Source organism: Neofelis nebulosa, chromosome 14, assembly GCF_028018385.1.
Source record: "Neofelis nebulosa isolate mNeoNeb1 chromosome 14, mNeoNeb1.pri, whole genome shotgun sequence".
NCBI classification, from domain to species: Eukaryota; Metazoa; Chordata; class Mammalia; order Carnivora; family Felidae; genus Neofelis; species Neofelis nebulosa.
Genome location: NC_080795.1, coordinates 46364287 through 46380065, shown reverse-complemented (window position 1 = coordinate 46380065; position 15779 = coordinate 46364287). Strand labels below are relative to the sequence as shown.

At 36.2% G+C, this 15779-nt stretch overlaps 1 protein-coding gene across 2 annotated transcripts in view; it reads left to right on the top strand.

Annotated features, from left to right (window-relative positions):
• Window positions 1-15779, top strand: part of RNF19A (ring finger protein 19A, RBR E3 ubiquitin protein ligase) — a 56464-nt gene that overhangs the window by 21911 nt on the left and 18774 nt on the right. For both annotated transcript variants that reach the window (XM_058698698.1, XM_058698697.1), the window contains 2 exons: window positions 725-1492; window positions 15530-15738. In XM_058698698.1, the coding sequence (XP_058554681.1) occupies window positions 819-1492; window positions 15530-15738 (883 nt within the window). In that variant the 5' untranslated portion in view covers window positions 725-818. The remainder of the gene's footprint in view (window positions 1-724; window positions 1493-15529; window positions 15739-15779) is intronic.

Below are 15779 nucleotides of genomic sequence, written 5' to 3'. Positions count from 1 at the left end.
GACTTCTAGAAACTTTGCAATTTTACTTTTCATGCTTAGATGTGTGAACCAAGTGGAATTGATTTTTATGCATGAGGTAAGCTATAGGTCAAGTTCCTTTTCTCAGATGGTAACCAGTAAAACAGTACTATGTTTTGTTTTTGAAAAGGCCATCCTTAGTGCTCAATAATGTAACCACATGTATATATCCACATATACCTGGGACTTTTTTTCTGGACTGTCTGCTGTTGGTCTTTGTATCCAGCCTTGTGTGATGTACCACTATGTCGTCTTAGTTACTGTAACTTTAAAAGTAATTACATCTGGCAGGGTAAGAGCGTGCGCGCGCACGCACACACACACTTTGCTCTTCAAGAGTGTATAAGCTATACTTAATCCTTTGTGTGAATATGTTATTGTCAGTTCACAAAAACTCTGAAAAGCATTGGGGAATCATGAGGTCTGAGTGAAACTGATGAAAATTTTTTTATCAGATTTCAAAAATGACAAGGTCAGCTAAAATCTAGGTTTTTAATCAAGATTAAAGAATATACTTGTTTTAACATTCATTCTATATTACATTCTTGTGTAGACTTCTCACTAAATTGGCCTTATTAAAAAAACAATGTAATGATTAAATAACATACTGGCTTGAAGTTTTATAGTAAAGTTGTAAGTTTATTAAGAAAAACATGCAGACTAAGAATACAATAAAATGATATTGGTGTTGTGTTTTGTTTTTCAGAACATCTATGATTACCGTCTTCTGTAAGTCCAGCTGTTTCAAGAATTCACCGAAGGAACCAAGTAGGATTTTCTTACATCATGACTTAATCTGAATGCAAGAACAAGAAATAGGTTTTATCTCTAAATATAATGAAGGGCTGTGTGTAAACACAGACCCTGACTCAATTCTAATGAGCATTTTAGACATGAGTTTACATCGGCAAATGGGTTCAGATCGTGATCTTCAGTCTTCTGCCTCATCTGTGAGCTTGCCTTCAGTGAAAAAGGCACCCAAAAAGAGAAGAATTTCAATAGGCTCTCTGTTTCGGAGAAAAAAGGATAACAAACGTAAATCAAGGGAGCTAAATGGCGGGGTGGATGGAATTGCAAGCATTGAAAGTATACATTCTGAAATGTGTACTGATAAGAACTCCATTTTCTCTACAAATACCTCCTCTGACAATGGATTAACTTCTCTCAGCAAACAAATTGGAGACTTTATAGAGTGCCCTTTGTGCCTTCTGCGGCATTCTAAGGACAGATTTCCTGAGATAATGACTTGTCATCATAGATCTTGTGTGGATTGCTTACGACAATATCTAAGGATAGAAATATCTGAAAGTAGAGTTAATATCAGTTGCCCAGAATGTACTGAACGGTTTAATCCCCATGATATTCGCTTGATATTAAGTGATGATGTCTTAATGGAAAAATACGAAGAATTTATGCTTAGACGGTGGCTTGTTGCAGATCCTGATTGTAGGTGGTGTCCGGCTCCAGATTGTGGGTAAGATTTTGTTTGTTTTTTCTTTAATATTTTTTCTGTGGATAAAAACAAGAATTAGCTATTACTCAAAAATCCTAACGTGTTAGGTAATTCATTCATTCAGTAAGACAAACATGCATTTGAGTACATGCCATGTGCCAGACACACTGTTTTGATGCTAATGGCAAGAATCTTCTCTTACTCATTTTTATATTGTATCTCTTCACATATTCACTTAAGAGCATTTTCAGAAGAAAAGGATAAGATGATAGAGTACTAGGATCTAGTTGTGGGCAAAGTTGATTTTCCCCATTCATTTGGAAAAACGGTTATTTTGTTAGAACAGATGAAATGATCAGGGATTTTGTTTGCTTTCATGTGGGGGCGGGGGGTGGATTTCGGGTGTATAAACTCAACTGATCCTTTTGAAACATGCACATGATACCTTAACGTGTGCCATAGTGTCATGTGTACATGTTGGTATTACGTAAGTATTGCTAGTCTCAAGATCTAGAGGTTATATAATACTTCAGTTGCCTCAAGTTTTTAATTACAAGTACCACTTTCTCAACGTTTATAATAATTTTGCTTCAGTATTTCATTATGTTTAACAGCATTTTCTTTTTATAGAGCATTTACTGTGTACAGTTGCTATAACTAGGATTAAGCAGTCATATGTTTTTTAAGAAGAACAAAAGCTGTAAATACCGGATGTTATTTAGCATACCATTAGTAAACCAGAGATTGTAAGTTAAGAGTTGGGGAAAACCCAGAAATTCCAAGATTATCTGGGTATAATCAGAGACTAGGGTGGAATGTGAGTTTAATTTCTCAGATGAAGTTTCAGGATTTACTGTCTGAATCGAATCTATTATTGAAAGCTTGTTGAGTAGCAAATTTTCAGATTGCATTTAGCCTATATTCCATAAATTTTTTTATTTTTTAAATTTTATTTAAATCCAAGTTAGTTAACCTATAGTGTACTAATGGTTTCAGGAGTAGAATTTAGTGATTTATCACTTATATATAACACCCAGGGCTCATCCCAACAAGTGCCCTCCTTAATGCCCATCACCCATTTTAGCCCATCCTCCCACCCCACACCTCTCCAGCAACCCTCAGTTTGTTCTCTGTATTTAAGTCTCTTATGGTTTGCCTTCCTCTGTGTTTTTGTCTTAATTTTCCATCCCTTCCCCTGTTCATCTGTTTTGTTTCTTAAATTCCACATATGTGCAAAATCATATATTTGTCTTCTCTGACTGACTTCACTTAGCATAATATGTTCTTGTTCCATGAATGTTGTTGCAAATGGCAAGATTTCATTCTTTTTGATCTTTGAGTAAAATTTCATTGTATATGTATACCACATCTTCTTTATCCATCAGTCAATTGCATTCCATAATTTTAAATGAGAAAAGTAATGATATGTTGCCAGCCTGTGCAAATCACAGCCAGTTTTCCCAGTTATAACTAGCATTTAACTGTCTACCAAGGATTTCAGTGTAATACAAAGCATTAAAAATATTACCTAATTATTGAACATTTTATGAACTTATTAGTTGTGTGAAGGACTCAGAAATACTATTATCAGATTTGAACTATGCTCCCCTCTACTGCAGGGAGCTTGTACTAGAATATAAATAATAAAATGTTATGTTAAAGATAACTATCTAAACCGGGCCAAGGTTGGCTGTGCTTCCAGGTATATGACAGAAGCAAACTCTGAGATCCATGAAGAATTAAACTCTCAAGAAAAAGATGGGAAGAAAATAGGGATAATGAACAATACCTTTAAATAACTTGAACAGGAGGCTTTATCCTGTGAGAAGAACAGCTTGGATACAGTTGTATCACTTGGTCCCCTGGACTCCTGTGCAAAGTTTCACGGTGCAGGTGTGCACATTCATTAGAACTTAAGTTGGACAGCAAATGTTAGGTTATAAAAACATTTTTACACATCATTATAGCAAATCTTCTATAGCAAGACTTCAAATAGTGAGGAATATGCCTATATATTGTGTTTTGTCTGGAGAAAGAATATGGTTTTTTATCTTTCATGGAACCTCAGGGTAAGAAGTGCTTCACAAGTTCCTTCAAGCATTTAATAGATTTAAAAGAAAAAGTCTGAAAGTGATAGAATAAGTTGAAAGGCTTATGTGTCAGAATCTGTGGCCCTAAGAGATTGAGACCATAAATCCTGGGCACAAACTTTCTGGTCAGTAAATAGGTATATTCTCTGGTGCTGGGTTGACTGATCATGTGGTCCAAATAGATATCAATTGTATCAACCTAATAGAACACAATAGAAGGGCTGACACAGATTCTTGTTTATATAAGAACTTGATTTTAGGGGAAACATAAACTGGGAAAGGATTGATTTTTCAACATACAGAATTGTGAAAATTAGCTCTTTGAGGGGAAAAAAATAGATCGTCATCACATGTAATAACACCAAAACAAAATCAAAACAGGTTACAAAGGAAAGTTTTATAAATAAAAGGAAAAAATTGAACCAAAAGAAAACATATGTCTAAGAGTAGCTCACCTACTGCCATTATTATTATTATTACTATTATGAAAATTGAATACACATTTACCCTGTAACTTAAAAGATCCACTCCTAGTGAAATACCTTGAAAAAACTCTTGTGGACCAGGAGACATTTTGTTAGGAGACATGTTTAAGAAGGTTCATAATAGCAAACGAGAAAAAAATTGTTCATTAAAAGCAAAATGGATGAATTATATTGAGTTTCATGGTTACCAATTGAAAAGGAGGATGTGAATTTGAAGGGGCAATCAAGGGGCTTCTAAAGCCACTGATAACTGAGGTAACCTTGGGTTCTGATTTCCCTCAGTGGTTTCAGTTTACACTTACTGTACTGGTGTAATTTTTAATAGCATTACCGCTCTCACATGTTCCAGTTTAGGTTGTTAATTATATGATCACTATACTGATACTTTTCTTAGTTTGTGTGATAGATACAGGGGTATTCATTTATAAGTCCTTTTTGTATGTGTGACATTTTTCAGTAAAATTTAAAAATATTTCATACTTTGGGTTATTTTTGCCCATTTTCTTCTCATTGAGACTTCATTGTTAAAAAAGTAAAATGGCTTAATATTCTAAATATTTTGGAGAAATTAAATGTTAACTCAAGTATAAATATCATAAAATAATAGAAACAACTACTTTAATAGATTCTGTTATTAGGAAAACAACCACTTGATTGTTATATAAGTTTAACAAAGAATTGGCCTTGATTAAATTGACTATAAGTTAACTTTGGGTTGGTGGTTGTTAGTATTTTACCCACAAAGGACAAAGAAAACATGTCAACATAACTTTTATTTATGTATTTTCATTTACATTTGATTTATGCTGTCTCTCAAGATTAAGAGCATATTTTATATACTTGATTACACTGTAGGCTTTTATGGTTGCATTATGTAGAAAATGTCATCCAGTAACCTAAAATGTATATGTATACTTTGAAAACATAGAGGGGCACTTGGGTGGCTCAGTTGGTTAAGTGTCTGACTTCAGCTCAGATCATGATCTCGTGGGTTCGTGAGTTTGAGTCCCACATCTGCCTCTGTACTGACAGCTCAGAGCCTAGAGCCTGCATCAGATTCTGTGTTTCCCTCTTTCTCTGCCCCTCCCCTGCTCGCGCGTGCGGGTGCACACGCTCGCTCTCTCTCAAAAGTAGATAAACATAAAAACACTTGAAAACATAGAATACTACATAAACTCTCATTGAAAGTTTCATTTTTACTTAGCATGAGCATATACAGATCTGATTTTGAATCTCTGTCCTATTGTGTTAAGAATTGGGATAGATCTGGGGCGCCTGGGTGGCGCAGTCGGTTAAGCGTCCGACTTCAGCCAGGTCACGATCTCGCGGTCCGTGAGTTCGAGCCCCGCGTCAGGCTCTGGGCTGATGGCTCGGAGCCTGGAGCCTGTTTCCGATTCTGTGTCTCCCTCTCTCTCTCTGCCCCTCCCCCGTTCGTGCTCTGTCTCTCTCTGTCCCAAAAATAAATAAATAAAATTAAAAAAAAAAAAAAAAAAAAAAAGAATTGGGATAGATCTTTAATTTTATTAGCATAATTCCTAGCGCACAACAACTATTTTATAGGTCTTATTTATCATTCCTCGTGTCCATTTCTTAAGTTTTGCTGTAAATTTTTTTAAGTCAGACAGCCACTCGAATATTTAATGCATCTGTGTGCCAGGTAGTAGAGATTTAATAATGAACAAAACCCAAAAATCCCTGCCCTCTCAGAACTTACTAAAATCTTTGGATCCACAGAAGGACTTTTTTTTTTTTTTTAATGTTTTATTTATTTTTGAGAGAGAGTGCACACACAAGAGCAGGGGATGCGTAGAGAGAGAGGGAGACAGAGTCCCCAGCAGACTCTGTACTGTCAGCACAGAGCTCGATGCAGGGCTCAAACTCACAAACTGCGAGATCATGACCTGAGCTGAAATCAAGAGTCGGTTGCTTAACCGACTGAGCCATCAGGTGCCCCAGGACATTTTTTAACTTAAAATCCATTTATTATTTAAATCTGGCATTAAGAATACTGGTAAATATCTGATTGTCAGTAAGTCATAGAAATATTTAGGCAACTAGGACCATTGGCACATATATAGTATTTAATACCTTTCATTGTACAACACACTTGAAAGGCTTTTTTCTAGAAATGCTGTTTGTGAAGTTATGAATTTTTTCTTTTGCATTTGACCCTTTTATCAATATAACCCTTTTGTGTGTCTAATGTTAATTTTACTTAATTTTTTTTTTCAACGTTTTTTATTTTTATTTTTGGGACAGAGAGAGACAGAGCATGAACGGGGGAGGGGCAGAGAGAGAGGGAGACACAGAATCGGAAACAGGCTCCAGGCTCCGAGCCGTCAGCCCAGAGCCTGACGCGGGGCTCGAACTCACGGACCGCGAGATCGTGACCTGGCTGAAGTCGGACGCTTAACCGACTGCGCCACCCAGGCGCCCCGAATGTTAATTTTACTTAAACATGTAGTTTAACACACTTTGAGAAATACTGCCCTGAGCTCAGAGTATAAAGAAAACTTGACCTGGTTTCTATTTGAGATCTCTCAGGGTTTCTGACCTAATATTCTTTCCACTCTTCTGAGGGCCAGGACAGATGAAGCTTGTTTAAAAGATAGTATTTCTAAAAACTCCTCTTGAGAAGGAGCCAAACCTGTGTGCTGTGATTTAACCAGGATGAAGTTAGCCAGACTGCTTCGAGAACATGCAGTCTGTATAGGTTCAGAGAAAAATCTGGCCATGGCTAAGAAGTGTTGGGGTGAGGGGCACTTAGGAAGGAAAGCATAAAACCTGTGTTGAGTAAAAATATCTGATTACCTTCTGCCCAGGAGGCCTGGTTTATACATTGTAGGCACATAGCAAAAAGTTAGCGTATCAGTTTTGGTCATCACTTGTTTCAATGCCACCCTTCTACCAGCACAAATTATCCCTGTTATCTCAGGTGAGTGCTTCTGACTTTGATGGGGAGCTTTGAATACATAGGAACACTTATTATAGAAGAATATAATTAATGATTTAATGTCTGTGAGCCCCTCAAGGGCAAAAATATATATGTGTGTGTGTGTGTGTGTATATATATATTTGATTTTTCTTTGTAACCATTGGTTAACCCCATGCTCAACAAAGAGTTGTTGAATGAACCAGTCTTACTATATGCCACAAACATAAATCATCTATCTTAAGAACCATCAATAAAACACTTTAAAGCAATGTGATCAGCTATAATCAGGTTTGTGTAGTGTCAAACTGGCCGATATTTATTTATTTATTTATTATTATTTTTTTTTATTTTTGGGACAGAGAGAGACAGAGCATGAACGGGGGAGGGGCAGAGAGAGAGGGAGACACAGAATCGGAAACAGGCTCCAGGCTCCGAGCCATCAGCCCAGAGTCTGACGCGGGGCTCGAACTCACGGACCGCGAGATGGTGACCTGGCTGAAGTCGGACGCTTAACCGACTACGCCACCCAGGCGCCCCAAACTGGCCGATATTTAAATTATTCTATATAATTATCGTGGTGGAGGATACTGTTCATAAACTTAAATGGAGCTATAGCAACTAAACAATATTTTAAACTCAAATTTTAATATTTAAATATTTTAAATTTAGTTAATATCTATATAACTCTTATTTCCATCCTCCAAAAAGGTTTTAGCCATAACTTGGTCATCTTTTGGGGCACCTGGGTGGCTCAGTCATTAAGTATCCAACTTCAGCTCAGGTCATCATCTCACGGTCCATGGGTTCAAGCCCCGCATCAGGCTCTGTGCTAACAACTCAGAGCCTGGAGCCTGCTTTGGATTCTGTGTCTCCCTGTCTCTGTGTCCCTCCCCCGCTTGTGCTTTCTCTCTGTCTCTCAAAAGTGAATAAATAAACATTAAAAAAATAAAAAATAACTTGACCATCTTTTGACATGCTGGAAATGCTTTTGTAGGCTGACCTTTTAGAAATTTTATACAGAGAACAGATCCAACTTTTATTTTCTCCAGAGGAAACAAGTACATGTGACTTAGAAAACAGCAGGTTTTGTGTATAGGGAACCATCATGAGTAAACCATGTTTCAGTGGAAGTTGTAATTCATAACTAGCGGTAAGTTGTATCTGTTAGAATAGACATTCATAAAAGTATTCTGGGAGTTTGAAAGTACCTTGGGCTGAGAGTTTGCTCTTTTTTAAATTATTCTTCCTAACCATAAAATTGATCTAGATAGATTTTAATGCTATGTGATTCAGTATAAACTTCTGCTATACCAGACATTGTTATGATACTAAGATTTTTGATGGAGTTTTAAGGGAATCAATAAAAATGTTCCCTCAAACCTTCATTCAGAACCAAGTTGATATGACAGGAGACATGTCAGCTCTCTCTACTAATTAGTTAACTAAAGAATGTGGCTTTAGATGTGCAGCCAGAATAGCTTGCTTACACTCCACTCCTAAATAAGACTGACTTCTCCAAATAGTCTGGGCAGTTCTTAACAACTGTAAGCCTCCCCTGGAGCATGTAGTGGAAAGCACAACAGAATTCGTCCTCTGTAGGAAGTAAGCAGCTTCTGAAAGAGGGAACCAGGAGATGAGCCTCACATTACCTAGACACTTTTCCAAATATATTAAGCAAGTTACTCCTTTTCCATAGAATAATAGTAACTTTTAGCAAGTGGAAACATGAGCCTGTTGATTTTGATACAAAATTTTACTTTTCCCCTTATCTGGATCAAATAGTTTGGGTATTTGTGATTATGTTTTCTTTGTTCTCTAAAGGTTGTGTTAAATTTTACCTTTGGGGCAAAAAATGTATCTTTGATTCCTAGATAATCGTTCTTCTTTTTTCTCACTTTTAAATATTTTTATTGGGGACTATTATATCTTTCTTAGGATTACATTTCATATGAAATATATCTATTGTTCTTTTTACTTGTTCCTTCATGAGGAATTTGCTATAGACAGACTATACTATCCTAGCTGGTATCCCTACTTCCTAAGTGTGATCATTAGTGTAATTTGTAGAACTCTAGTACTGCGAAACTCTACCAGGAAATAGACATCATGGTGAAATAAATTCTGGAAATCACTGTCTACTGATCATTGATATGTTAAAAAAATTTTTTTTAAGAAAATCCTAGGATTAACAAAGAAAAAAAATGAAAAAGTAATTCTGCTTAGCATTTTCCTAACTTGACCATTGAGTACTTGTTAGTATAGACCTCCTGTTAGCAATTCAGTGAACAGAAAATATTTCTGGAAAGACTGCCCTATTCGAATCCCTTTGCATCTTTCCCGTTTCTTCCTATCCCTTCACTCCTGCTAAATAGGGAGGCTTAAACATTTTAAGTAGGGGGGGTGCCTGGGTGGTTGATTTCAGCTCGTCATGATCCCCTGGGTTTGTGAGTTCAAGTCCCACATTCAGCTCTGCACTTACAGTGCAGATCCTGCTTGGGATATTCTCTCTCTCTCTCTCTCTCTCTCTCTCTGCCCGTCTCCCCCTTTCCCCTGCTTGCATGCTTGCTCTCTCAAAATGGGTGAATAAACTTAAAAAAAAACATTTTAAGTAGAAAGAATAGAGATGGAAAGTAAGACTTGAGTTAAATAATGGATTGTAGAAGGAAATGGGGTATCTTTTAAACCAAGATGTGAATACTGTTCAAGCCAAAGATGTTTAGTTAACTAGTATTATTCACTTATCTCTGACATCTGAGGGTGTACTTTTCCCACATAACACTTAATGCGTCAGAGCAGAGAGACTCCTGAAATTTTTCTTTAAAGGAAGCATTTTATATTTAGTTTTACCATTGGCTTCCACTATAATTTGAGAGCTGTTTTCCAATGGAAAAAAAGTTCAGCTCGCACACAGTGAAAATCATCTTCAAAAGGCCTAACATTTTGCTTTCAAAAACGTGTGGATGCTAGGTACATTTAATTCTTGCTGTATTATAGAATGTGCCTAACAAAGTTATTATTAGGACTGAATATGTATGAACACGAACACTTATGTAGTAAGTACTCAATAACTGTTAACATAAGAAAAAACTGGTAGACTGCCTTAACTTGTAATCAAAATATACATTCATGAAAACAGAATTAGGAAAGATAAACCTATTTTTCTTTGTGATTTGAACAGATTGAATGGGACGTGAATGTTTAGTTCTGGGATTGGATTTCTTAGCTTTTCCTTTAAAAAAAATACTGAGAAGTAGCATAAAACAAGTTTGATACACTTTTTCTTATTACTTTATCTCTAATATTTGAGTACATACGTGCTATGAACAAATTCTTTTCCCCCCATCTCCCTCCTTTCTCCCCACCTCTTTCTCTCCTCTCTCTCTCGCTCTTCCTGTATAACCACACACACAGTTTTATTTATGTATCACAACTCTTTTTAGTATTATATCCTAATTTTTGAGATGCATCTAACCTACATTTTCAACAAATGCCAAATGACCAGATGTCAAATTAATATTGCTCCAAGGCCAAAGTCAAATATCACTAATTATGGTGTGATGAACTTAGAGGATACAAAAGTAAATATAAAATTTTATATTTAAAAATTTTTAAAAATTTTGTAATGTTTATTTTCGAGAGAGAGAGCGAGCGTGAGCAGGAGAGAAGCAGAGAGGGAGGGAGACACAGAATCCGAAGCAGGCTCCAGGCTCTGAGCTGTCAGCACAGAGCCTGATGCAGGCTTGAACCCATGAACTGTGAGATCACGACCTGAGCCTAAGTCAGGCACTCAACCGACTGAGCCACCCAGGTGTCCTTAAAAAATTTTTTTTAGTGTTTATTTTTGAGAGAGACATGGCACAAATGGGAGAGGGGCAGAGAGAGAGGAAGACAGAATCTGAAGCAGGTTCCAGGCTCTGAGCTGTCAGCACAGAGCCCAACTCGGGCCTTGAACTCACGAGCTGTGGGATCATGACCAAAGTCGGATGTTCAGCTAACTGAGCCACCCAGGTGCCCCAATATAAAATTTTATTTAAAAAAATAATTTAAAAAATAATCAAATGTTAAGTGTCTGACATACTGTAGAATACTAGTCTACATGTCAGCTGTTTAGTTTGCTCCTGATAATTATACTGTGTATTTAAAAAATTCTAAGTAGAGATATTCAATACTTATAAGCAGTTATTTTCAACAAGCTTAAGTCTTTAGACTCAAAACTGTAAGGAATTTTCATCTTAAAGCAGTTTATGAACTGTTTGAAGTTTGATTATTGAGAATAAAATGCGTTTTGAGATCTCAGTTTTCTTGCCATACCCTTTTGTGTTTTCATGGATGTTGTATCAGATTTTGGAAATTCTCATGTCATGAAATTTTATTTTACTTTATTTTTTAAATGTTTATTTTTGAGAGACAGCACATGTGAAATTAGGGGAAGGGCAGAGAAGACAGGGTAGGGGACAAAGGATCCGAAGCAGGCTCTGTGCTGACAGCAAAAGCCTGATGTGGAGCTTGAACTCATGAACGGTGAGATCACCAGCTGAGCCAAAGTTGGTTGCTAAACTGGCTGAGCCACCCATACACTGCATCTTGTCATGAAATTTTAAAATGGCAAAATTGACATTCTGTTTTTCATTCTTCTTGTCAAAATGTGAAGAATTCTCTAATAAGGACTTTTTCTTAAAAGATTCATAGCTTAAATCATTAATTAAAAAGTATGTCAATTCTTAAAAGTTTTATTTAGTGATATAGTAGTATACTGAACAACCTTCAACTGAGGTTAGAATTACAATATAACCTAATTTCTTTTTTAAATTTAATTTTATTTATTTTAGAGTGCAAGCAGGGGAGGGGGCAGAAGGAGAGAGAAGGAGAGTGAATCTTAAGCAGGCTCTATGTTCAGTGTGGAGTCCAACACCAGGCTTGATCCCACAACTGTGAGATAATGACCTATGCTGAAATCAAGAGTCAGATCCTTAACCGAGTGAGCCACCCAGGCGCCCTGATATAACCTATTTTCTGTTCATCTACCTCATATATTTTTTATAAATACTTATTTACTCAGAAAGGCTATATTCTTCCTAAATTCTGTTATAGCACTCTCAATGTTCATATTAACTGTAAATCTGATTCCCTATTTAATTGTTTGAAAGTTCTTTAGTTTGTATCTAAATTTGGCTTTCACAGTCATCACTAATAATTATTGCATTTTATTTTTCCAACATTATGTACATTTATACTTAAGTTGTCCAGTAAAATTTCACCATATAAAGCCATAAGATTTTTATTCTGTCTAGAATGCCTACTAATGGTTATTTTACAATGAATATTCAGATACTAATAATCCAGAATGGCATACATTATTTATATTGCTGTAGAAAGGATAGTAACTTGTATGATCACATGGTCATTAATCAAACACAGGTGCAGAGATACTAGAAATGTCACTGAAATGGTGAATTGCTTATTTGGCATTCTAAAGATCAAGGCTAAAGCTGAAGTTGATTTTGGGGGACTACTGAGCCTAAGCCAAACTTCTTGAGTCCCTGTTATATTTTTGGGAAAACTTAGCTGTAGGGAGATGATGTAATTTACATGAAACTATTCAGTAATAGGGGGTAGAAGTGGAATTTGGACCAGGTAACCTAAATTTTTCTTCTGCCTTTATAATTGTGACTGGCCTTAAAAAACAGTCGGTCTTAGTATCATTGTCCCCTGCATACACACAGAGATTTCCCTGTGTCCCTTTTCTTCCTTCCTTCCTTCAAGAAAAGCTAGGTTAGAAAAGAGTTTTAGAAGAGAAGGTCATTTCCTTTTCAGTGAAATTACTACCTTAAAGACTGCTTAGGATTATAATTTGTAGAAGAGAAAGTGTAGAGTCTTTGAGGACTTTTTTCTTTTTATCGAGAATGCAATGAATAAGCCCTCAGGAAAATTAAACTTTGCTAAATTACCTGACGCTGATACATAAATTACCTTTGAGTTAGTCATGCTTGGACATATTTATGATAGATAGTGGTAATTGCAGAATTGGTCTATCAAAAATAAAATGGAATTTAAGATGTAAAATTTAAGTTTAAAGGGTAAGATATAAGATATTAAGGAAGCAAAGGGTCCAAAAGTGGAGGAACTTCTTGACTATTAAAACTTTACAATTTTGTAGATTATTTTGAAATTTAATAAAAATCTCAGTGACAGTTACTGTTTAAATTTTATTGCCCATAACAAAAGGAACCCTGGAAACTCCCAAGGTTCCAGGCAAAAGGAAATGTTTGATATTTACAAAGCTTCTTATATATTTTTTTTTTAATTTTTTTTTAACATTTATTTATTTTTGAGACAGAGAGAGAGCATGAACAGGGGAGGATCAGAGAAAGAAAGAAAGAGACACGGAATCTGAAACAGGCTCCAGGCTCTGAGCTGTCAGCCCAGAGCCCGACGCGGGGCTTGAACCCACGGACCGCGAGATCATGACCTGAGCCGAAGTCGGACGCCCTACCGACTGAGCCACCCAGGCGCCCCGAAAGCTTCTTATATATAAATGAGACTTGTTTGTGTCTCTTTCAAAGAGAACCAGAATCCCCTAAACATTTTTTTATTGTAAACTTTTATTGAGATAATTATAGATTCATGTGTAATTATAAGAAATAATAGAGAAATCCTGTGTATCCTTCACAGTTTGCCCCAGTGGTACCATTTTACAAAGCTATAAGACAACATCACAACCAGGATATTGGCATTGATATATAATCTACCAATCTTAAATTCCCCCAGTTTTACTTGTACTTACTGGTGTGTGTATGTATATTTAGTCATATACCTGTTGTTCTTTTATAAATACATCCACCTGTATCACACCCTGTTGGCTCCTCTACCCCATCCCTTAACCTGTGGCCACCTCTAGTCAGTTTTCCATTTCTAAAACGTTGTCATTTCAAAAATGTATAAATGGAATAATACAGTATATATAACTTTGAGACGGACTTTTTTCATTCAGCATAATTCCCCAGAGATTTATCAGAGTTGTTAAGTGTATCAGTAGTTTCTTTTTGTTCTCCAGTAGTAGTCTATGGTATATATGCACCCCAGTTTGTTTAACCATTGATTGACTTGTTGAAGAATGACATCTAAACTGTTTCTGGTTTTTGGCTGTTACAAATAAAGCTGCTATAGACATTTGTGTACTTGTTTGAACATAAGTTTTCATTTTTCTGGGATAAATGTCCAAGAGTGCTCAGAATTTATTTTAAATAAGAAATTATTAAAGTGCCAAAAATATTGGGGGGTGCTCAGTCGGTTAAGCATCTGACTTCGGCTCAGGTCATGATCTCACAGCTCGTGGGTTCAAGCCCCGTGTCAGGCCCTGTGCTGACAGCTCAGAGCCTGGAGCCTGCTTTGGATTCTATATCTCCTTCTCAGCCCTCCCCTGCTCACGTGCACACTCGCTCTGTCCGTCTCTCTCTCTCTCAAAAATAAACATGAAAGTGACAAAAATATTAACTTAGAGAATAGGTATTGGGGCAAGTCATGAATCTACTGTTCTCAGTCTTTTAAGTGGAAAAAAAATTTTTTCTGCTTGAGAATTCAAGTTTATGTACTTTTTGGTAGGACATCGGCACCAAAGAGCACTTTCAGCATGTGCCTTAGAAACATTAATATGAGAATTGAGGCATAAATACTAGATAATCACAAAACTTATGAATTGGCAGTTTGCCATTCACTTATAGGTATAGCTCATTCACAGTCATTATATTTTAAATAGGTTATATTTTTGTCTTTCTGATTTTCAAAGTAACAAGTAATTATAAAAATCAGAAATGTATAGGGGTGCCGATAGGGCTTAGTCGGTTAAGTGTCCAACTTTAGCTCAGGTCATTATAGCTCATTCACAGTCATTATATTTTAAATAGGTTATATTTTTGTCTTTCTGATTTTCAAAGTAACAAGTAATTATAAAAATCAGAAATGTATAGGGGTGCCGATAGGGCTTAGTCGGTTAAGTGTCCAACTTTAGCTCAGGTCATGATCTCACAAGTCGTGAGTTTGAGCCCCACATGGGGCTCTGTGCTGACAGCTCAGAGTGTGAAGCCTGCTTTGGATTCTGTGTCTCCCTCTCTCTCTGCCCCTGCCCCGCATAAAAATAAACATTAAAAAATTTTTTTAAGTCAGAAATGTATAAATATATAAAACAGAAAGTTAGAACTCTAATAACCAGCAAAACGGCTGTCAAGATTTTTGGTGTATTTCCTTCTAGTGTTTTCTGTGTGCACATTATACTAATTTAATAGAATTTTTATAAAATTGGGATTAAGTTGACTGTATAGTTTGCCATCTTAGTTAACGATGGAACTTTAAAAATGTTTTGAACCATTTGTATGTCTTCATTTATGAATTGTTCACTTTCCCCCCCCCCTTTATATTGATGAGATAGAGTTTATGACTATTTGGTCATGCATAAATAGAAAACAGGAATAACATTGAAGTTGGCTAATTGTTTTACTTAATATTTCTTCTTTTATGTCACATTTTAAATCGTTTTTATTCTTCTTTGAAGATACGCTGTGATAGCATTTGGATGTGCTAGCTGTCCAAAATTAACTTGTGGGCGAGAAGGCTGTGGAACAGAGTTTTGCTACCACTGTAAACAGATTTGGCACCCCAATCAGACCTGTGATGCTGCTCGGCAAGAGAGAGCCCAGAGTTTACGTCTGAGAACTATACGTTCTTCATCCATTAGTTATAGTCAAGAATCTGGAGCAGCAGGTACTTATGTCTAACTTTTCTAATAAGATACTTTGCACATA